We start from the raw sequence: 22,766 nt of genomic DNA, 5'->3' as shown, positions 1-22,766 counted from the left end.
GAAAGTTCAACAGTATCTTGCCAAAAGTTCAGTGGTTCATCCTGCAATCCGCCCCCCTCTCCCCTCCCCCCCCCCCCCCCCCACACCAATCATTAAAACTGACATCTTATTTCAAAGTCATTTTTGTCTTCAAAATTAGTCAGATTTTACACCTAAATTTTTTGGCCTTCAAAACTTGACCTTTCTTTTAAATGGGTGTAAATTGGCATTCGAACATGCCTTCCTTTATATACTATCCAAAAAAAGAAACGCATAACCCGGTTTTTTGCGGAGGTGATGCAGTCTTTTCAATTATGCATAACTAAATAAGAATTGCTATTCTGCAAATATTTTTTACACAGATTAAAGAAGGGTCCATATCTAGACAACAAGGCCATCAACCTGAGGTAAGACACTCACAATGAGTCTCCCACTTGAGTGGAATGTCAGTATCTGTTGTGACCACCACGGGCACGAATAGCAGTTCTGACACGCCTTGTCATGGACTGGATGAGACGCTGGATAGAGGCCTGGGGAATGTTCTGCCACTCCTCCTGCAAACATGCAACTTGCTCTTGAAGCGTTTGGGGTTGAGGTTGACGTTGGCGTAGACGTCGATCAAGTTCATCCCACAGATGCTCAATTGGGTTAAGATCCGGGGAACGGGACGGCCAGGGTAGGACATTTACATTGTTTTCGGCGAGGAAGTCCCTTGTGACACGTGCCATGTGCGGTCTGGCGTTGTCCTGCTGGAACAACTCCCGCTGAACGTCAATGACAGGTAAGAGGTGTGGCTTCAGGATGGTGTCTCGGTAGCGTACGGCCGTAAGATTTCCCTGAACGTGGACAAGATTTGTACGACCAGTATACGATATTGCTGCCCACATCATCACACTCCCTCCACCAAATCTGTCCACTTGGCGTACGCAGTTAGGGGCATAACGTTCGTGAGCATGTCTGTAAACCCGGTTTCTACCATCACGTCTCTGCAATAGGAATCTGGACTCATCACTGAACCAAATGCGTCGCCAGTTGCGTAGATTCCATGCAGTCACGTTGTTACACCATCGGAGGCGATTGGCGCGATGGTGAGGACGCAGCACGATCCCAACATAGGCCTCCTGGCTCTCAGTCCATGTTCCCTCAGCCTGTTCCGCACTGTCTGACCGGATATCCTCCTCAGTCCCGGTATGCTGGCTGCTGTGCTTTCAGCTGTAGCACAACGGTCACGCAAATGGAGGACCCTTATGCAGCGATCTTGGGCTGCTGTAGTGACACGTGGTCGACCTGAACGCCGACGGTCATTTGTTGTCCCAGTATTGTTGTAGCGGGCAGCAAGCCGTGAAATCGTGCTCTGGCTGACGTGTAGACGCCTAGAAATAGACGATTGGAACTCTCCAGCTTGAAGTCTTCCAATGGCAATATTTCTTGTGACAGTGTCAAGACGTGGCATGTTTGAATCAGCTTGAAAACACCACTTGAAAGACGCCGATTTCCGGCTCGAAGTTGCGGTTTTATAGTCACACACTGCCATGCTTTCCAGTGTGGTGCTGTATTTTTTACTTCTTCCAAAAACGGCCTCCAAACTCAACATTTTCAACCAAGAAATGTTTTGAGGAATAAAATGTGTGCTAACTGTGACTATTAACAATATTAAAACACATTTTTGCTCATGAAATGAAGACAAAAATGTATTTATTTCAATTTAAAATAAAACAAAACACCTATGCGTTTCTTTTTTTGGATAGTATAGTTAACATAGGGCAACAATGAAAGACTCAAACAGCTACTATACACAACATAGATGAAATGATTTCATTATACGATAATGGCATAAACTAATACGACCAGACCTTTTTCTTTTCCTCGTACGTATAAATCATTATGTTTAATCACCTTCATACATTCATCCCACCACCTGTGATTTTGCTGTAAACAGATTTTGTAACTAACACAAGAAATAATATGTGAATGATTGATTTGACACATCTCTTGTCGGAAATTCACAAAATGTGATTAGCATGACCTAGAGGGACAACAAATGGTTGCTTTGTGTCTAAGTTCAGGTAGTTAAGTGAAAAGTTTATTCCGTTTTTAATGTTCTAGCCCATGCCATTGTCTTAGAAGATGATCAGACAGAATTTGAAAGGACTTGATTAGTGCATACGTGTAGTTTGGATACGTCCTAAGTCTCTATACATTCGGAGGGTTAGCTCCGTAGGTTGGTTGCTGTGCTGTCTAAAAGATGGATAAAGATTGAGTCGTGTACAAATCTGTTCACATATTGCCGACTGTCACATGTGCACAGAGCGTGTTTTTAGGCTTGCCTTTAACTTTATTGAACTGTCTGCAGTTTTTCATTTCAGTGAGGTAATTTCCTGCAGCGAACCCGAACGGAGTCACTGCTTCGCTTCTCGGTCAGCACTGGGAAGCTAGAGCAAGGGAACATGAATGGTTGGCCCGGTGTCAGTATAATGTGACCGATTGATGGTGTCATCTCTGGTGTGTTCTGCATGATACTTCCGTGGTGACAGTACTTCGGCGGTATGGACTCGCCCTACCACAAGAAGACACAATGTATGTACACACAGCTAGTGATTCCTCTAACAGAACCACTGACACTGTGAATGTGACCCTCCCACAAAGAGTGCAGTTGACACAACAGCCAAGCTTTATATGCCTATTTTGGTTTGGCCTAATTCGTTCGGCCACTCACCGTAAATAAATCAAGTTTTCTACTTTAGCTGTCCGTGAGTGGGTCCTCCGTGGCCTAATGGTGAGTGTCTTATTGCGTCTACGATCACCCAGGAGTCTCCCATAAATGAAGTCGATTTGAGTTCGAGTCCAGCTTATCCTGGCTTCCTGTCTGCTTGTGCGTGGGAAGGTCTTTCAGCAACGTGCGGATGGTCGTGGGTTTCCCCCGGGCTCTGCTTAGTTTCCTACCACCACAGAGCGTGTAGGAGTAATTTTCTTGAGCACGGCGCAAAAACCCCAATAAAATAAGTAAATTTTGTTTGAGAGTTCAGTTTACTCTCTTTATGATGGTTCTAGCCACAGTTTTGTAGGTAATTCAAGTTAGACTCACTGAAATAAACAGCGCGTTTTTATTTATAAGTTTTATTTTTTAAATAAAGGGTAACTATTATAATAGAGAATGGCTAGGGAAGTTGCGTGTTTGAATCCAGCTCTCACAGTTATGGCTGTATAATAGGGAATGCCTAGGGAAGTTGCGTGTTTGAATCCAGCTCTCACAGTTATGGCTGTATAATAGGGAATGCCTAGGGAAATTGCGTGTTTAAATCCAGCTCTCACAGTTATGGCTGTATAATAGGGAATGCCTAGGGAAGTTTGCGTGTTTAAATCCAAATCTCACAGTTATGGCTGTATAATAGGGAATGCCTAGGGAAGTTGCGTGTTTAAATCCAGCTCTCACAGTTATGGCTGTATAATAGGGAATGCCTAGGGAAGTTGCGTGTTTAAATCCAGCTCTCAAAGTTATGCTGTATTATAGGGAAAGCCTAGGGAAGTTCCGCGTTTGAATCCAGCTCTCACAGTTATGGCTGTATTATAGGGAAAGCCTAGGGAAGTTCCGCGTTTGAATCCAGCTCTCACAGTTATGGCTGAGGCTTCAGGCCAGGTAGCTATCAGGTAGATTTTGACATGAGGCCATACTTCCAGCTGTGATATTCCCGTCTGTGATCTCCTCGATTGAACGTATTATCTCAACCTAGGTGTCAGAATTAAAAATTAACAACAGGAAAACATTGTATAAGAGCACGTTATGCGTTCGCTATCAACAAGTTTCAATCTAATCCACTGATACTAATCCGTGGATCCTGATAAACACTTAATCTCGGACAGGTGTTCGTTTTGTGCCCTGTTTACCACACGCTTTGATGTTGTCAGGTATTAATGTGTTAGAAGGAGTTAAACACAAGTTAGCCGCTTTGCTTACAAAGAAATGCGCACTACATGGCAGCTGTTATCCAGTTTAGTTGGCATTCATTCAGTGGTACTGAATACAAAGGACTAGCAAGCGGTCAGAGAGATTTGTAAAGCCACACTTGAACGGAGATCAACGGTAAGTCTTGGAGGTCACCAGGCCAATCTTGTGTGAGATTGACAAATATGCTAATGGATGACAGTAACAATAAATCTGTAACAGTACACAGACAGCGGGTCAGTCAGCCAGCTTACCTTTGTTCCTGTCATATCGGACAACAGGATCATATCACAGAGCACTTACTCGGCACATCGAGCTCCTGAATCAAGCCGCTCAATCGTCTCATCGCTCAATTGCCACGTCGCTCAATTGCCACATCGCTGAATCGTCAAAGCGCTGAATCGTCAAAGCGCTGAATGACCATATCGCTGAATGACCAAAACGCCGCATTTCCATATTGCTTATTACCACTACACTGAACTGCTACATCACTGTCTTCCCACATTCAGCTCGTGGGCTAACACCTGAATAGCCTTTTTACATATACTCGGCCACATCATTGCCTGGAACGGTCGAGCTCTTTGGTCATATCGCCAATTTGCCAACTTCATTGGTTTGCCACGTTCATCAACGCGACCACATCACTGGTTGGCCACATCAAGCTTCTCGGTAATTTCACAAGCTTACCATTCAAGGTTCCGTTATTTTGCCGTACAAGGCATCAGCGACTTGCCACGTAAGGTACCTCGGTCATAATGGCAGCCTCTGGATCATCTGCAGCATTGATCAAAGACTCCACCTTCGTAAGTCTCTCTGCACGTCCTTCGCGGAATACTAGACACTAGAAAGCAGACAACTGCCAGTAAACATATTGTTAACTGAATTTAGTCAGATATCATATCAGTTTTCATTAGTGCTATTGTGTGTATCCGCTTTATTTATACAGAGAGGTTTGAGAGTTTCTTTTTTGCTAAAATCGGAGTTAATTGATGCAAATCCTGACTGTATTATTGTCCTTCAGCACTTCAGCAACTTGCAAATGGTCATGGGTTTCCCCCGGGCTCGCCCAGTTTCCTGTCATAATGATGCTGGCCGCCATCGTATGAGTGAAAAATTCTTGTGTAAGGCGTAAAACACCAATGAATATATATATATATATATATATATATATATATATATATATATATATATATATATATATATATATATATATATATATATATATATATATATATATATATATATATATATTGCGATGAAATTAATGCCAAAATTGGCTTGTACCAGTTTGTAATGACTAAAGATGTACGCTCTATGACAGTAAGTGGCGATGTTTGACAAAACCCTACCTCCCCTGCTAGATATTATGTCTTTTATTGCAGCTTGTGTAAAAACTATTTCATTTCATAATATATGCACAGATTTTTTACTGAAATTATTTTAATTATAATAGATACTTTTGTGCCCTTTGTCCACGACAGGATATCACAGAACGTGAAAAAGACAGTGAGTAGATTTTGTTTGTTTATGTATTGACCTAACTTATTAACAAACAGTAAAAATTTAGGTTTCGAAACGAACCAACATGAGGAGTTTCAAAAATTAAATTTACCCTTGAATTCCGTAAACACTGTTCTCCAAAAAAGAAGAATAAAACATTTTAAGCGTGACTCCTTGTATATTAATAATTTATCTATTCATTAATTTTTTTATTGGTGTTTACACCGTACTCAGGAATATTTCATTTATACGACGGCGGCCAGCATTATGGTGGGTGGAAACCGGGCAGAGCTCGGGGGAAACCCACGGCCATCCCCAGGTTGCGGCAAGACCTTCCCACGTACGGCCGGAGAGGAAGCCAGCATGAGCTGGACTTGAACTTACAGCGACCGCATTGGTGAGAGACTGCTGGGTCATTACGCTGCTCTAGCGCGCTAACCAACTGAGCCATTGAGGCGCCTATTAATAATCAAGTAGAAGTATTCTGTCGTGTGTTACAATAATTAAGTAGAAGTATTCTGTCGTGTGTTAAAGAATACCATGATATAGTTTATGAGAAAAACACCTTTGGTCGATGTCAATTTTAATTGTGTAAAACCAACATCACTGTAAGGAATAGTATGTAGCGAAAGGGGTGGCGTACATTTTCCCCCTTGCTAACATGTGTCAGTTCAACCAGTTCTTTGAATTATAAATTATATACCCGGGCCACGCGGGGTATATATATAACCATGCACAAAGTGACCATCCAGGGCTTACATACAAAAAAGTTAACTAAATGCATTAATTAAATGGGAATCAAAGGAACGACCACTGAAATCGAAATCCTCAACTAACTTTTCTTTATTTTTTTTTTTGGTTGGAGATTTATTTCGTGTGAGAAAAGGTAAAATTTTTTCCATTCTTTATTGACCAATTTAGGTGTCAACGATGTCACATTTTGACCTCTCAGGCAGCATATTTCATGTTGATATAGGTGGTATGTCCCTGGTTGAACCATAGACTAATACACTTCAAAAGTAGGTTTCTTCCAAAGTAGACGATAATAGTAAAACAGACTAGATTTCGTGTCATAGGTATCCAGCATTATCATAACGCTCAATCAGTTTTAATACACTTAATACAGTCAACCAGAACCTGTAAATAATCACACGTAGTTTCTGGTACAGTTTGACTGCTCTTTTGAATAATGATTATTTACTCTCAAAAAATTAAACTAAATTAATTTTAACAGAAAGCTCGTTATCTGAGTGACGCTAGAATGCATTCTGTTGTGATAACATTATACAGTCCCATATTCAACAAAGTGTCATGTTAGTGTAGTAGAATATCTATGTTCAATTAAAAGAATATGTGTTTTATATTTAACAGAATAATGTCTTGCAATAAAAGAATACATTCTTGCATCACTCAGCAACTCTCACTTCAACGCTACATGCTCTGCAGTTGTCCAAAGCTAAGCTGCATGTTCCAACCGTAACGCCCAGCTTCGGTCATATAGACTTCCACGCGGACAATTTCACTAAAACAACTGGCTCGAACCCTACCTTATTTTTGCTATCCATCGATTCCCCTAAAACGCCCGAAATGTAATATGTGAAAACCAGCATTGCTAAACCATCTTTCAACAATAATGCAGCCGTTTAGACTTTGGATTCGGACAATTCAAATCAACGTCTGCCATATTTGGATTTTTTTCATCTTCTGTCAGGGTGGTGTGCCGCGAAAAAGAGACTGTTGGGTAGGATAAAATTTTCGCCTCCCATCACCTTACCTGAAGTTTAAAAAAAATCTGTCAAAGTAACAGAAAAGCTTTTTACACAACAGGTTTATCTGAATTTCCTGCCTATATAGCAAAATAATAACCCATCTCCTGTGCATGTGCGAAGGAAATATGGTGTTTGATAATCATTCACTGACATAAAATGAAATACCAATAAAACGAAATAAAATTAGAACGCTTTGACTTCGATGTGTTGTTTTTGCTGCAGTTATTGATAAAGCCTTTTCTCGGCTGGACCGTAATGGCGACAGGCGGATATCACGTGACGAACTCAAGGCTGGTATGATTCACCTCGGGGAGACGCCCACCAAAGCGAGGCTAGAGGAACTATTCGGGTCTATAGACGTAAACGGTAGGCTAATATTCTCTCTGAATAGAAACATTGTTGTTACTTTGTTTTCCGTTCGCAGCGATATGATTGAAAGTCCACCGGGGAGCGGCCTGTGGTCAAGTGATTAAAGGTGATTGCATTTCAATCGCTCGGGGACGTAGGTTCAAACCCAGGCGTAGGGAGGGAATTTCCCCGCTCTCACTGTTTGTGGAGTCTTGAAGACAATCGGCGGTGGACGAGGTTCATAGAGCCGTTTTTCCAGATAATCATTCTTGTCTTTCACAAGTATGGTGTGCATATCTGGCACTTGTACATCACATCTGGAAGAGTTTGTCTGTAATTTGCAAAAAGTCGATAGTTTACTCAGGTGTTCTCCACCCATAACGCAGAACGCCAACGTATAGGTGGTAAATTCTTGAGTATGGTGTTACACAAAAATCAAAGAAAACTAACTGAATAAGCTCTGCCAATAAACTCTAAACAGTCATTTATTCAGTTTAACTTTTCCGTCTTGGACATTCTAATAGAGAAAGCTGAATAAGAGAATTAATAACAAGGAGGTTACGTGTTGGCTGGCGTTTGTTTGTCTGTCTGTCTCTTTGTCTGTCTCTCTGTGTCTCTGTCTGTCTGCCCCTTTGTCTGTCTGCGTCTTTGTCGAACTCTCTCTCTACCTATCTGTGAGTGAGTGCTTGGGGTTGAACGTTTAACAGTTTTTCAGTCATATGACAATAAAGCAGTCCTTAGTGTGCATGTACGTGTAATATACCTTTTTGTTCCACTGCTCCTTTATCTAGTGCTGCTTCACTGAGACGTCTTACCAAAGGCAAGTAAGCCTTCCCGCCTGAGCCAGTATATTGGTACGAGTCAGGCAGTCGTTGCACTATCCCCTTCATGCTGAATGACTGCCCATGTTAAACGGTCTGATGTCAAAATTCTAACTCACAGACTGATGGACAAGACTGACCTTGGATCTACCGCTCCCGAAGCGGACGCTCTACCAACGGGACCGGCCTCTACCTGTCTGTCTTTATGGAAATAGTTATGGACGGAAAAACTTGACCTTGGAATAATTTCCACTTTGCTACATTTACATATGGATCTGGATTGTGTTTCTATTCTTTTTTCTTGTTCTGTCCTCAGCTAACGGCTACATTGACCAGGATGAGTTTAAAACGATGATGGCAGAGAGGTTCATTGAGGATAGGTTAAAGAAAACTTATACTCACATTGCCTTCAAGATGCTGGACAAAAACAACGACGGCTTTATCACACCTGAAGAAATTAATCAGGTTAGTGCGTTCTTATCTGTGCCCAAAACATCTACAACTTCAGACAAGTCATAATTGTTTTATGTGTTAATTTGATTGTTTCCTAACGCGATGAACAGGAGCATTCACGTATACCATGTCTGTTAGTTGTATTGGTGGATTAAAACTGAGTGTTCGGGTAAAACCACCGAAGTTTGTTCTACTAGTATGTTAAGGCGTCTCGGTTTTTCACCTGGCAGGTTGTGAATGATGTAGGACTTGACTTGCCGTCTGGCGGTATGGCTGAGATGCTGAGAGACGCAGACACTAACAATGACGGCAAAATTAACTACAAAGGTAAACCTACTGTTATATCGAGTGAATTTACTCCACTCATATTTACTGATTTATTTATTGATTTATTTAGTTAGCTGGTTAACCATTTGAATGGCATTCAACGCGGTATTTATTGCGTTGTTGTACTAAGATGGTCCTGTCGCCTTGATTCTCTAATCTATCGGAAAATTACGAGAGGGTAGCGTGGAAGCTTAGGATAACTTTGATGATTTATTAGACTTTTGCTTTACGTCGCTCTAGAATATGCTACTTATACGACAGTGGCCGTTATTATTTTGGGAGAAAACCGGGCAAAGTCCTTGGGAAACCCAGACCCTCAAAAGCTTACTGGCAGATCTTCCTGCTTACGGCCGGAAAGGAAACCAGCATTAGCTGGGCTGAGTTCGTCCAGCTCATACTGGCCACATGGGGGAAGGTTTGCCAGCAGCCTGCGGATGGTTGTGGGTTTCTCTCGAGCTCTGCCCGGCTTCATTCCACCGCAATGCTAGCCGCCGTCGTGTAAGTTAAACATTCTTGAGTACGACGTACAACACCAATCAAGTAAATAAATGAATAAATTAGCTGAGAGTTCAATAACCCACTGGTGGTAGACTTCTAAGCCAGCTGATCACTCGGACACCTCTTACTTAGGTGACCACTTTTTTTTCCATACTAAAGAATATCTCACTTATACGATGGCGGTCATATATGGACGAAACTAGCCCGGGACGAAATGAAATTTCGGAGATGAAAAGTTTTACAATTGTATTCCTTTCATGATTAGTCTATCCACGTCGAACATGGGAAGGTCAGGCAGCAACCTGCGGATGGTCGTGGGATTCCCCCGAGTTCCGTCCGGTTTCCTCCCACCATAATACTGGCTCTCGTCGTATAAGTGAAATATTCTTGAATACGGGATGACAACAATTCATTCTAAGTTAATGCTTTTACTGATTGGGCAAGGGATTGAGCTGACGACAGTGTGATCGCTGGCACCTAACAAGTGAAATACAGCCTATTGTCAATTTACCTCAGACAGGGATGTAAATGCTTAAATAGTAGCAAACTACACTGCCCTTAGCACCATGGTTTAAGTAGAATTAGGTACAAAAAATGCACTGATGGTAATTTCATTTTATTAGACGTCAGTGGTATAGAATTATTTAAAATGCTTTGTTGTCATCACATATAACATACACTGACATTAACGCTTACCTCTTTGTTTTCTGTCAGAGTTCTCTAAGGCGTTGTGGAGGGGGACATCCAGTAACAACCTGAATCCGTCATCCTCGTGAGACTGGTTTCGATAACAGAATTTCGAGACACTGCTTTGGGTTATTGGATTTCGTGACACTGGTGATACAGTATTACTGTAATAGGGCACAGTGGCGTGATACAGCATTGCTGTATATATGTACAGTGCCTTTATACTGTCTTACTGTAATTATGTACATTGCTAAGATGTTACGTATATATTACTGTAATTGTGTACATTGCTATGATATTGCATATATATTACTGTAATTATGTACATTGCTGTTATATTACATATATATTACTGTAATTATGTACATTGCTATGATATTACATATATATTACTGTGATTATGTACATTGTTATGATATTACATATATATTACCATGCCTATTTTTGTTAGACCTAATTCGATCGGCTACTCACCGTAGGTAACTCAAGCTTTCTTCTCTAACTGTCAGTGAAGGGGGGCCTCTGTGGTCTAGTAGTGAGCGTCTTATTGCAGCTACAACAACCGAGGAGTCTCTAACCAATGAAGTCGATCTGAGTTCGAGTCCAGCTTCTGGAAGGTTTGGGAAGGTTTGGCATCAAGATGCGGATGGTCGTGGGTTTCCTCAGGGTTCTGTTCTTTTTCCTACCACGACAGAGCATGTAAGAGTAATTTTCTTTTGTACGACGCAAGAATAAAAAAAAAATAAAAAAAAAAACAAAGAACAAAAAAAAAATAAATAAATAAAAAAAAAGCAATGAAATAAATAAATTTTATTTGGGAGTTCAGTTTACTCTCTTTATGATGGTCTTAGTCACAGTTTGTAGGTAATGTATCTTGGACTCACGAAAATGACAGCGCGTTTTCATTTATAAGGCTTTTTTTAAAAATAAAATTTAACTCTGTTATAATAATTCATAAAATTGATCTCCATACAAGTAACATACAATATTGCCCTTTCAACTTCCACATTATTTGCCTATACACATATATAGACAAAAAATGTGTGGACCGGACTTCTTTCGGTTCGCTCTCAGCTGGCCTCGTTTATAGGTAGGGGGATGTCTCGTGACAGCTCATACGCTCGTGGGGTGTTTGAATCTAGCTCTCGTAATTATGGCTAAGGCTTTCGGCCAGGTGGTTGCCGTCGTGACACAATTCTTTCAACTGTAATAATCCCATCTGTAATCTCCTGGACTGAACGTATTTTCTCAGCCCAGGTGTGGGAATTAAAAGTTAACAACGGGTAAACATGGCTTAAGAGCACGTAATGCGTTCGCTATCAACAAGTTTCAATCTAATCCACTAAGATTAATCCGTGAATCCTAATTAACACTTAATCTCGGACAGGTGTTCGTTTTGTGCCCTGTTTACCACACGCTTTGGTGTTGTCAGGTATTAATGTGTAAGAAAGAATTAAACACAAGTAAGCCGCTTCGCTTACAAAGAAAAACACACTACATGACAGCTGTTAACCAGTGCAAAATTATTGTAGGGAATATGTGTGAATACAAAACCGTTTAGTTGGCAATCATTCAGTGGTAGTGATTACAAGCAAGCGGTCAAAGAGATTTGTAAAGCACCACTTGAATGGAGGTTAACGGGTCAGTCATGAAGGTCAACAGGTCAGTCTTGTGTAGGACTGAAAAATTTGCTAATGGGTAACTGTAATAGTAACTGTGCTACAGTGGACAAAGAACCTTCGCCCTGTCATATCGAACAACACGGCCATAAAACAGAGGACTGACTTGGAACATTGAACTCCTGAATCAAGTCGTCCAACTGTCACATCTCTCAATTGCCTCATCGCTGAATCACCACAACGCTACATTGCCACATCGCTGAATCACCACAACGCTGCATTGCCACATCTCTGAATCGTCAAAGCGCTGCATTGCCACAGCGCTGAATCGTCAAAGCGCTGAACTGCCACATCTCTAAATCGTCAAAACGCTGAATTACCATATCGCTGAATGACCAAAACGCCGGATTGCCATATCGCTGAATCGTCAAAACGCTGAATTGCCATATTGCTTATTACCACTACACTCAACTGCTACATCACTGTCTTCCCACATCCAGCTCGTGGGTCATTACCTGGATTGGCTTTTTACATATACTCGGCCACATCATTGCCTGGAACGGTCGAGCTCTTTGGTCATATCGCCAATTTGCCAACTTCATTGGTTTGCCACGTTCATCAACGCGACCACATCACTGATTGGCCACATCAAGCTTCTCGATAATTTCACAAGATTACCGATTTCACAAGGTTCCGTTATTTTGCCGTACAACGCATCAGCGACTTGCCACGTAAGGTACCTCGGTCATAATGGCAGCCTCTGGATCATCTGCAGCATTGATCAAAGACTCCACCTTCGTAAGTCTCTCTGCACGTCCTTCACGGAATACTAGACACTAGAAAGCAGACAACTGTCAGTAAACATATTGTTAACTGAATTTAGTCAGATATCATATCAGTTTTCATTAGTGCTATTGTGTGTATCTGCTTTATTTTTACAGAGAGGTTTGAGAGTTTTTTTTTTGCTAAAATCGGAGTTAATTGATGCAAATGAAGACTGTATCATTGTCCTTCAGCAGCTTGCGAATGGTCGTGGGTTTCCCCATGGCCTCGCCTAGTTTCCTGCCATTATGATGCTGGCCGCAGTCGTACAAGTGAAATATTATAAATATTTAATAATAAATAAATATACATACATGTATAAAACGTTTTATGGCAGGTGCAATGACCCAGGTGCCTCTTACCAATGCGTTCGCTGTGAGTTCAAGTTCAGCTCATGCTGACCTTCGGTCCGGCCGTACGTTGGAAGGTTTGTCAGCAACCTGCTGATCGTGTGTTTTCCCTGGGCTCTGCCTCTGTGGTAAAAGTGAAATATTCTTGTGTACGGCGTAAAACACCAATCACAAAAATAAATAATTTTTTTAAATAAACTTTTTTTCCGAAATTATTTTAAGTATGATAGACATTTTTTGTGTCCTTTCTCCATGACAGGATATCACAGAACGTGAAAAAGACAGTGAGTAGATTTTGTTTGTTTATGTATTGACCTAACTTATTAACAAACAGTACAAATTTAGGTTCCGAAACGAACCAATATGAGGAGTTTCAAAAATTCAATTTACCCTTGAATTCTGTAAACATTGTTCGCCTCCAAAAAATAAAAAAAGAAAGAATAAAAAAATTTAAGAGTCATTCTGTATTCCTATTTGTGTATTAATAACTAAGTAGAACTATTCTGTCGTATGTTTAATTAGACAATAGCAAAGTTTCTGAGAAGAACACTTTTGGTCGATGTCTCAATTTTAATTGTGTAAAACTACATGTAACATCACGATAAAGAATAGTATGTATGGAAGGGGGTGGGGATGCGGCAGTGTACATTGTCCCCTGGCTAACATGTATCAGTTCAACAAGTTCTTTGTATGTAATTATAATTTACATTATAAATTATGTAATTGTTAATTACATACACGGGCCACGCGGGATATATAAATGACCATTCACAAAGCTCGTTATCTGAGTGACGCTAGAATGCATTCTGTTAGGATAACATCATACTGTCCCATATTCAACAAAGTGTCATGTTAGTTTAATAGAATATCTATGTTCAATTAAAAGAATATGTGTTTTATATTTAACAAAATAATCTGTTGTAATAAAAGAATACATTCTTGCATCACTCAGCAACATTTACTTCATAGCTACAGGTTCCGCCATAGCCCAAAGCTTAACTGGACGTTCCTACCGTAATGCCCAGCTTCGGTCATAAAGATCGTTTAAACTTTTGATTCAGACAACTCAAATCAAAGTCTGCCATATTTAGATTTTTTTTCGTCTTCTGGAAAGGTGATCGGGCGCGAAAATTTTGTCCTACCCAACATTCTGTTTACAGGGCATGCAATTCTAAAAGAGAATGTTGCGTAGGGTAAAATGTTTGCGGGCCATCACCTTACCAGAAGTTGAAAAACCTGAGCGTTATGGTAGGAATGTCCAGCTTAGCTTTTGGCTAGTTCTGCCATCGTGGGTTTTACCCCGGCTCTGCCTGGTTTCCTCCCACAATAATTCTGGCCGCCGTCGTATTAGTGAAAAATTCTTCAGTACGGGGTAAAACACCAATCAAAAAAAAAAATAAATAAATAAAGATTACAGAGAGATTTTATACACAACATGTATATCTGAATGTTCTGCCTGTATAGCAAACAATATAACCCAACTCCTGTGCGCATATAAAGGAAATATGGTGTTTGATAATCGTTCGCTCACATAAAACGACCGGCCCTGATAGCACACTTGGTAAAGCGTCCACTTCCGGAGTGGTAGATCCAGGGTCATTCCAGGGTCGAGTCACACCTAAGACTTTAAAAGAGGAAGCTGTAACTCCCTGGCTTGGCGTTCATCATGAAGGGGATAATGCAACGGCTGGTTGACCTGTATCAGTATAATGGCTCGGGCGGGGCGTCTTACTTGCCTTTCGGTAAGGCGTACCAGTGAAGCAGCACTAGATAAAAGAGCGGTGGAAATCCTTCCTGCAACAACGAGGCACATTGCATGCACTCTGAGGATTCCTTCGTCGTCATATGACTTAAAAGTTGTTAAGTACGACGTTAAACCCCAAGCACTCACTCACTCTGATATGAAATGAAGCACCAATGAAACGAAATAAAATTAGAACGCTTTGACGTCGATGTTTTGTTTTCGCTGTTTTGTTTTCGCTGCAGTTATTGATAAAGCCTTTTCTCGGCTGGACCGTAATGGCGACGGGCGGATATCACGTGATGAACTCAAGGCTGGTATGATTCACCTAGGGGAGACGCCCACCAAAGCGAGGTTAGAGGAACTATTCGGGTCTATAGACTTAGACGGTAGGTTAATCTTTTCTCTGGATAGAAACATTGTTTTCCGTTGGCAACGATATGATTGAAAGTCTACCGGGGAGCGGTCTGTGGTCAAGTGATTAAACGTGATTGCATTTCAGTCGCTAGCAAGTGTAGGCTTAAACCCAGCCTTTGACAGGGAATCTGTGAATTTCCCCGCTCTCACTGTTTGTGGAGTCTTGAAGACAATCGGTGGTGGACGAGGTTCGTAGAGCCGTTTGTCCAGACCAACATTCTTGTCTTTCACCAGCATGGTGTGCATATCTGGCACTTGTACATCATACCTGGAAGAGTTTGTCTGTAATTTGCAAAAAGTCGATAGTTTACTCAGGTGTTCTCCACCCATAACGCAGAACGCCAACGTATAGGTGGTAAATTCTTAAGTATGGTGTTACACAACAATCAAAGAAAACTAACTAAATAAATTCTGCCAACAAACCCTAAATATTGATCCATTTAATTTAAATTTCCGGCCTTGAACATTCAAAAAGAGTACGCCGAATAACAAAATTAATACCAAGAAAGGTATGTGTTGGCTGGGTTTTGCTTAGCTGTTTGTCTGTCTCTACGTATGTCTCTCTGTCTCTCTTACAAGTAAGCTGCCCCTCCCGAGTTATTATGCTGATACGGGTCAACCAGTCGTTGCACTATCCCCTGAATGCTAAACGCTAAGCGAAGAAGCTACAACTTCTCTTTAAACTCTTAAGTGTGACCCGACCCATGATTGACCCTGGATCTGTCTGTCTGTCTTGTTGTCTGTCGGTCTTTTTGTCTATCTGTCTTTTTGTCTGTCTGTCTGTCTGTCTGTCTGCCTCTTTACATACTAGTATCTGCGTCTAGGATGAGCGTTTAACAATTTTGCAGTAATGTGACGAGGAAGGAGGCCTGAAAGTGCATGTACCTGTAATGTGCCTTCTTGTCGCAGGACGGATTTCCACCGCTCTTTTATCCAGTGCTGCTTCACTGAGACGGCTTACAGACGGCAAGTAATCCGCTCACTTGTCAATCAATACGGGTCAATCAGTCGTTGCACTATCACCTTAAAATTGAACACCAAGCGATTATCGGTGCCGGTCTCTACCTGCCTGTCTCTGTGGAAATAGTTATGCCCGGAATTGAATGAACTTTGGTGTGCAGCTTGCCCTTGGGATAATTTCCAATTTACTACCTATACATCTGAATCTGGATTGTGTGTCTTTTTTTTCTTGTTCTCCCCTCAGCTAACGGCTACATCAGCCAGGATGAGTTTAAAACGATGATGGCAGAGAGGTTCATTGAGGATAGGTTAAAGAAAACTTATACTCACATTGCCTTCAAGATGCTGGACAAAAACAACGACGGCTTTATCACACCTGAAGAAATTAATCAGGTTAGTGCGTTCTTATCTGTGCCCAAAACATCTACAACTTCAGACAAGTCATAATTGTTTTATGTGTTAATTTGATTGTTTCTTAACGCGATGAACAGGAGCATTCACGTATACCATGTTTGTTAGTTGTATTGGTGGATTAAAACCACCGAAGTTTGGCAAGTTACTGACAAACTTTTCCACAAGTGGCTTTAAAGGAAAGGCAGAAGGCACAAACGGCCACAAAGTTGATCGCTTAGTGCTGTAACCAAGGTGCTGGAAGAACTCACTGCGATAAGACTGGGAAGAGCCTCTTTGGTCATTGTGCTGCGCTAGCGCACTAACCACCAGGCCACCGTGTGGAAAGAACCCGAGCGAAACCCATCACCACCCCATATAAGATATGTGTTTTAGTTTTGTTCTACTGGTATGTTAAGGCGTCTCGGTTTTTCACCTGGCAGGTTGTGAATGATGTAGGACTTGACTTGCCGTCTGGCGGTGTGGCAGAGATGCTGAGAGAAGCAGACACTAACAATGACGGCAAAATTAACTACAAAGGTAAACCTACTTTTATACCGGGTGAATTTACTCCACTCCTGTTGATTGATTTGCGGATTTATTTATTGATTTATTTACTTAGTTGGTTAGCTATTTGAGCGGCATTTTACGCGGTGTTCATTGTGTTGTTGTACTAAGATGGTCCTGTCGCCTTGATTCTTTGATATATCGGAAAATTACGAGAGGGTAGCGTGGAAGCTAAGGATAATATTTATTATTGATTTGACTGGTGCTTTACGTCGTACTCTAGAATATTTTACTTACACGGCGGCGGCCGTTATTATTTTTTTTTTGTACAAAAACCGGGCACTCCCTCTCCGGCCGCATGTGCGAAGTTTTTTCAGCAACCTGGGGGGGGGGGGGGGGGCTTCTGAGCCAGCTTATCACACGGACACTTGGGGGGGGGAGGCTTCTGAGCCAGCTTATCACTCGGACACCTCTTAATTAGGTGATCACTGTTTAATATCATACTAAAGAATATTTCACTGATACGATGGCGGTCATGAATGGACGAAACTAACCCGGAACTACGCTGTAGCACTTCCCCTCACCACGAAGCAGATGTAAATTTGTACATTTGTATTCCGTTCATGATTAGTCTATCCACGTCAAACGTGGGAAGGCCTCCCTGCAACGTGCGGATGATCGTGGGGTCCCCGAGGTTTCCTCCTATCATAATGCTGGCCCCCAACGTATAATTGAAATATTCTTGAATATAGAGTAACAACAATACAAGTTCATCCTTTCACATTTTGATTTTATTTATTTATTTGATTGGTGTTTCACGCCGTACTCAAGAATATTTCACTTATACGACGGCGACCAGCATTATGGTGGGAGGAAACCGGGCAGAGCCCGGGGGAAACCCACGACCATCCCCAGGATGCTGAAAACCCTTCCCAAGTACGGCCTGAGAGGAAGCCAGCATGAGCTGGACTTGAACTCACAGCGACCGCATTGGTGAGAGACTACTGGATCATTACACTGTGTTAGCCCGCTAACCAACCGAGCCATGGAGGCCCCCTTTAACATTTTGGGCAAGGAAATTTACCTCAGGCAGGGTTTTATTCCAAGATCTAAAACCTTAAATGGTAGCAAATTACATTGCCTTTAGCGCCATGGTTTAAGTAGAATTAGGTAAACAAAAAATGCACTGATGGTAATTTCAATTCATTAGACGTCATTGGTATAGAATTACTTAAAATTCTTTTCTGTCATCACATATAACATACACTGACATTAACGCTTTCCTCTTTGTTTTCTGTCAGAGTTCTCTAAGGCGTTGTGGAGGAGGACATCCAGTAACAACCTGAATCCGTCATCCTCGTGAGACTGGTTTCGATAACAGAATTTCGAGACACTGCTTTCGAGTTTGATTTACTCTCTAGCAGACATTTTCATGTACTCACCCAAAATGAATATTCTTTGATTCATTCTTTGCTCAAATCAAAATCAAAATTAAAAATTCTTTTTCATCGAACGTCTTCCATTTTCATAGTGATACAGTTTGGATTTACTCTCTAAATACCTGAAAAGTTCTTCTTTTTTATCGAACACCTTTCCTTTTTATCTTGATGCGGTTTGGATTTACTCCCTAATATCTGAAAAATTATTTTTCCTCGAACGCTTTCCGTTTTCATCGTGATACAGTCTGAATTTACTCTCTAAATATCTGAAAAATTATTTTTCATCGAACGTATTTCCTTTTCATCGTTATACAGTTTGGATTTACTCTATAAATAGCTGATTATTTTATACACGGCCTTGGCATCTTATTGGTAGACCTTCCTGCAAATTTAGAAATCTTACAGGTAGACCTTCCTGCAAACTTAGAAATCTTACCGAAAGACATACCGAGAGAAATACCGACAAATTTGACGACACATAAATATTGCGACAAGTCAGAGTATCAGCCCAAAATATGCAAGGCGTCATGATAACACATTTAGTAGTTCAAAAGAATCAAGAGAATCTCAGTTTGTATTGAAACTTACAACCACAACTGTAGTTCAAGAGAACCTCAGTTTGTATTGACACATATGGCCACAGCGGTAGCTCAAGAGAACCTCAGTTTGTATTGAAACTTACAACCACAACGGTAGGTCAAGAGAACCTCAGTTTGTATTGAAACTTACAACCACAACGGTAGGTCAAGACAACCTCAGTTTGTATTGAAACTTACAACCAGAACGGTAGTTCAAGAGAACCTCAGTTTGTATTGACACATATGGCCACAGCGGTAGTTCAAGAGAACCTCAGTTTGTATTGAAACTTACAACCACAACGGTAGTTCAAGAGAACCTCAGGTTGTATTGAAACTTACAACCACAACGGTAGTTCAAGAGAACTTCAGTTTGTATTGACACATATGTCCACGGCGGTAGTTCAAGGGAACCTAAATTTGTATTGACACCAAAGCCCACGGTGGTAGTTTAAGAGAACGTAAGTTTGCACTGACCAGAAAAACTACAACGGTAATTCAAGAGAGCCTATATTTGTGATAAAAGTGCAAACATGGCGGTAGTTTAAGAGAACGTAAGTTTACATTGACAGTACAACTACAACGGTAATTCAAAAGAACCAATGTTTGTGTTGACAAGTACAACCGCAGCGGTAGTTTAAGAGAATCTCTCAACTGACCATAGATAACCATAGATAAAACATTTCAACATAATTGGGAGCCCCCATGGCAAACCGTCCAAACTCTCGACGTTTTTCTTGAGTACATCTACTGTCACCACAGAGGACATGTGAACACACGGTGCCAGATTCAGACCATCCAGGAGTGGCAGTGTGCACGTGTCATCTGGCTGGAACCTAGACATATAGCAAAAATCTGTGGACAGAAAATATACATGTATGATAACAAAAGTGTACCTAGTGACCAATTTGTGATCATTTATGTTTCTTAATGCGATCTCTGTGAGTTCAAATCCTGCTTGTCTATATGCTTCGTTTCTATGCTTTTGTGCCATGCCTATTCTACTGGTGGATCAAGAAGATCCTTTCAAGCTGTTACTCATGTTAAAGATAGAGTATGTATGCATAAAATACTTTAGTTTATTTTTTAGTCCTTATAAAAAGATGAAACATTTCTTTTTCTTAAAGTGTGATGTGCAAGTGAGTTCATTTTATTATAAGTATTCTCTGTTCACCAGAATATTTTGTTTGCTTGATTTTTTCACCAGAATTTACAGTTGGTTGATTTTTTGAGTTGCTCTGTTTACCAGAACATTTTTTATGGTTGATTGTTTGAGATAATAGTAAGTATTCACTGTTCACCAGAATGTTTTGCTTGGTTCATTGCTTGAGTTGGTTTGTTCACCAGAATGTTTTGCTTGGTTGATTGCTTGAGTTGCTTTGTTCACCAGAATGTTTTGCTTGGTTCATTGCTTGAGTTGCTTTGTTCACCAGAATGTTTTGCTTGGTTGATTGCTTGAGTTGCTTTGTTCATCAGAATGTTTTGCTTGGTTGATTGCTTGAGTTGCTTTGTTCACCAGAATGTTTTGCTTGGTTAATTGTTTGAGTTGCTTTGTTCACCAGAATGTTTTGCTTGGTTGATTGCTTGAGTTGCTTTGTTCACCAGAATGTTTTGCTTGGTTCATTGCTTGAGTTGCTTTGTTCATCAGAATGTTTTGCTTGGTTGATTGCTTGAGTTGCTTTGTTCACCAGAATGTTTTGCTTGGTTGATTGCTTGAGTTACTTTGTTCATCAGAATGTTTTGCTTGGTTGATTGCTTGAGTTGCTTTGTTCACCAGAATGTTTTGCTTGGTTGATTGCTTGAGTTGGTCTGTTCACCAGAATGTTTTGCTTGGTTGATTGTTTGAGTTGCTTTGTTCACCAGAATGTTTTGCTTGGTTCATTGCTTGAGTTGGTCTGTTCACCAGAATGTTTTGCTTGGTTAATTGTTTGAGTTGCTTTGTTCACCAGAATGATTTGCTTGGTTGATTGTTTGAGATAATAGTAAGTATTCACTGTTCACCAGAATGTTTTGCTTGGTTAATTGTTTGAGTTGGTCTGTTCACCAGAATGTTTTGTTTGCTTGATTGTTTGAGTTGCTTTGTTCACCAGAATGTTTTGCTCACCAGAATGAGTCTGAGGAAACCCCCTACATTCCCACGTACGGCTGGAGAGGAGAGAAAGAATTCACAGCGACCGCACTGGTGAGAGGCTCCTGGGTCACTGCGCCGCGCTGGTGAGATAATCATCTCGGGCATGGAACCCGACTCACCACTCCCAGTGAAATGCGCCCTCCTTGTCAATCTACCTCAGTTAGATTTTTATTCTCTGTTCATGTAAATGCTTAAGCACTAGCCAATTACACGCCCCCTAGCACCACGCTTAAACACGAGCCAATTACTCGTTCCTAGCACCATAGCTTAAACAGGAGCCAAATACTCGTCCCCCAGCACCATGGCTTCAGCGGTGGCCAATTACTCGTTCCTAGCACCATAGCTTAAACAGGAGCCAAATACTGGTTCCCTAGCACCATGGCTTCAGCGGTAGCCAGTTACACGTTCCTAGCACTATAGCTTAAACAGGAGCCAAATACTGGTCCCCTAGCACCATGGCTTCAGCGGTAGCCAATTACTCGACTGCATTGGTGAAATGCCAACTTAGCCACGGAGGCCCCTCATTGACCCGTCATCACATTTATCACATAACAAAGACCTCCTCCTGTCTTGCATACTCTCCACAGGAAATTGAGTACAAATACACAAAACGTGTAACAAATGTGTACAGCTACATAATGGTGTATCTCAAATACACGTGTGTGTAACTTCACTTTGATTGTGCACCAGATTATGATGTTCCTTACATTGAGACTACGCAAACCTGCGTGCAACACAGTGCTGTGATGTGTACTTCAAGTGTTATTTTATGTTCGAGAATACCCATATAGAACAACGTGTATTACCAGTGGATAAATCAGGATTAGGCATGAAGGTGCGCTTAGTGCACCCTCCACAGTCAACACTAGCATGACGCGGTCACATTTTGATTTCAGAAGGATTAACCCTCTGTAATGAAGCTTGTTCAGTATGGCATTCACAACAGCAAAGACGGATTTATCTCACGTGGTCGTCCTGACCCGGAGCTCATGCTGGTCCTCCGTGGCTCAGTTGATTAGCGCGCTAGCGCGGCGTAATGGCCCAGGAGCCTCTCACCAAAGTTGTCGCTGTGAGTTCAAGTCCAGCTCATGCTGGCTTCCTCTTAGGCTGTACGTGGGAAGGTTTGTCATCAACCTGCGGATGGTCGTGGATATTCCCCGGGCTCTGCATATTTTCCGCCCACCATAATGGTGGCCGCCGTAGTAAAAGTGAAATATTCTTAAGTACGGCGTAAAACACCAATCGAATAAATAAATAAAACCCGTCTGGTGCACACGTGTCTTCGGGGTGTGAATTGTGAGTGTGCTGAAACAGCCACAGTGCATGCCAACTGCTCGTTGACGCTCCAGACGTTTCAGAATTGTTTACCTATGAAGGACTGTTAGCATGTTTTTTTTTTTCAATCACAGGCAAATTCAGCACACGTCTTGGTGCTCATCCACATGAAGATGTGGTCACGTGACCTCGCACAAAACGGTCACGTTTTCACA

The 22,766-nt window shown here is 41.3% G+C and overlaps 1 protein-coding gene across 1 annotated transcript; it reads left to right on the top strand.

Moving 5' to 3' along the window:
* Positions 1 to 4,677: 4,677 nt before the first annotated feature.
* LOC135463036 (calmodulin, flagellar-like) lies at positions 4,678 to 18,494 on the top strand. Its single transcript, XM_064740355.1, has 9 exons — positions 4,678 to 4,725; positions 5,404 to 5,428; positions 7,414 to 7,557; positions 8,677 to 8,825; positions 9,044 to 9,140; positions 15,103 to 15,246; positions 16,479 to 16,627; positions 17,068 to 17,164; positions 18,433 to 18,494. Exons 1-9 carry the CDS (start codon positions 4,678 to 4,680, stop codon positions 18,492 to 18,494), a joined length of 915 nt encoding a protein of 304 aa, XP_064596425.1.
* Positions 18,495 to 22,766: the final 4,272 nt, after the last annotated feature.

Source organism: Liolophura sinensis, chromosome 2 (genome assembly GCF_032854445.1).
Source record: "Liolophura sinensis isolate JHLJ2023 chromosome 2, CUHK_Ljap_v2, whole genome shotgun sequence".
NCBI classification, from domain to species: Eukaryota; Metazoa; Mollusca; class Polyplacophora; order Chitonida; family Chitonidae; genus Liolophura; species Liolophura sinensis.
The sequence above is the reverse complement of the archived record's forward strand: the minus strand, read 5'-3'. Positions and strand labels throughout refer to the sequence as shown.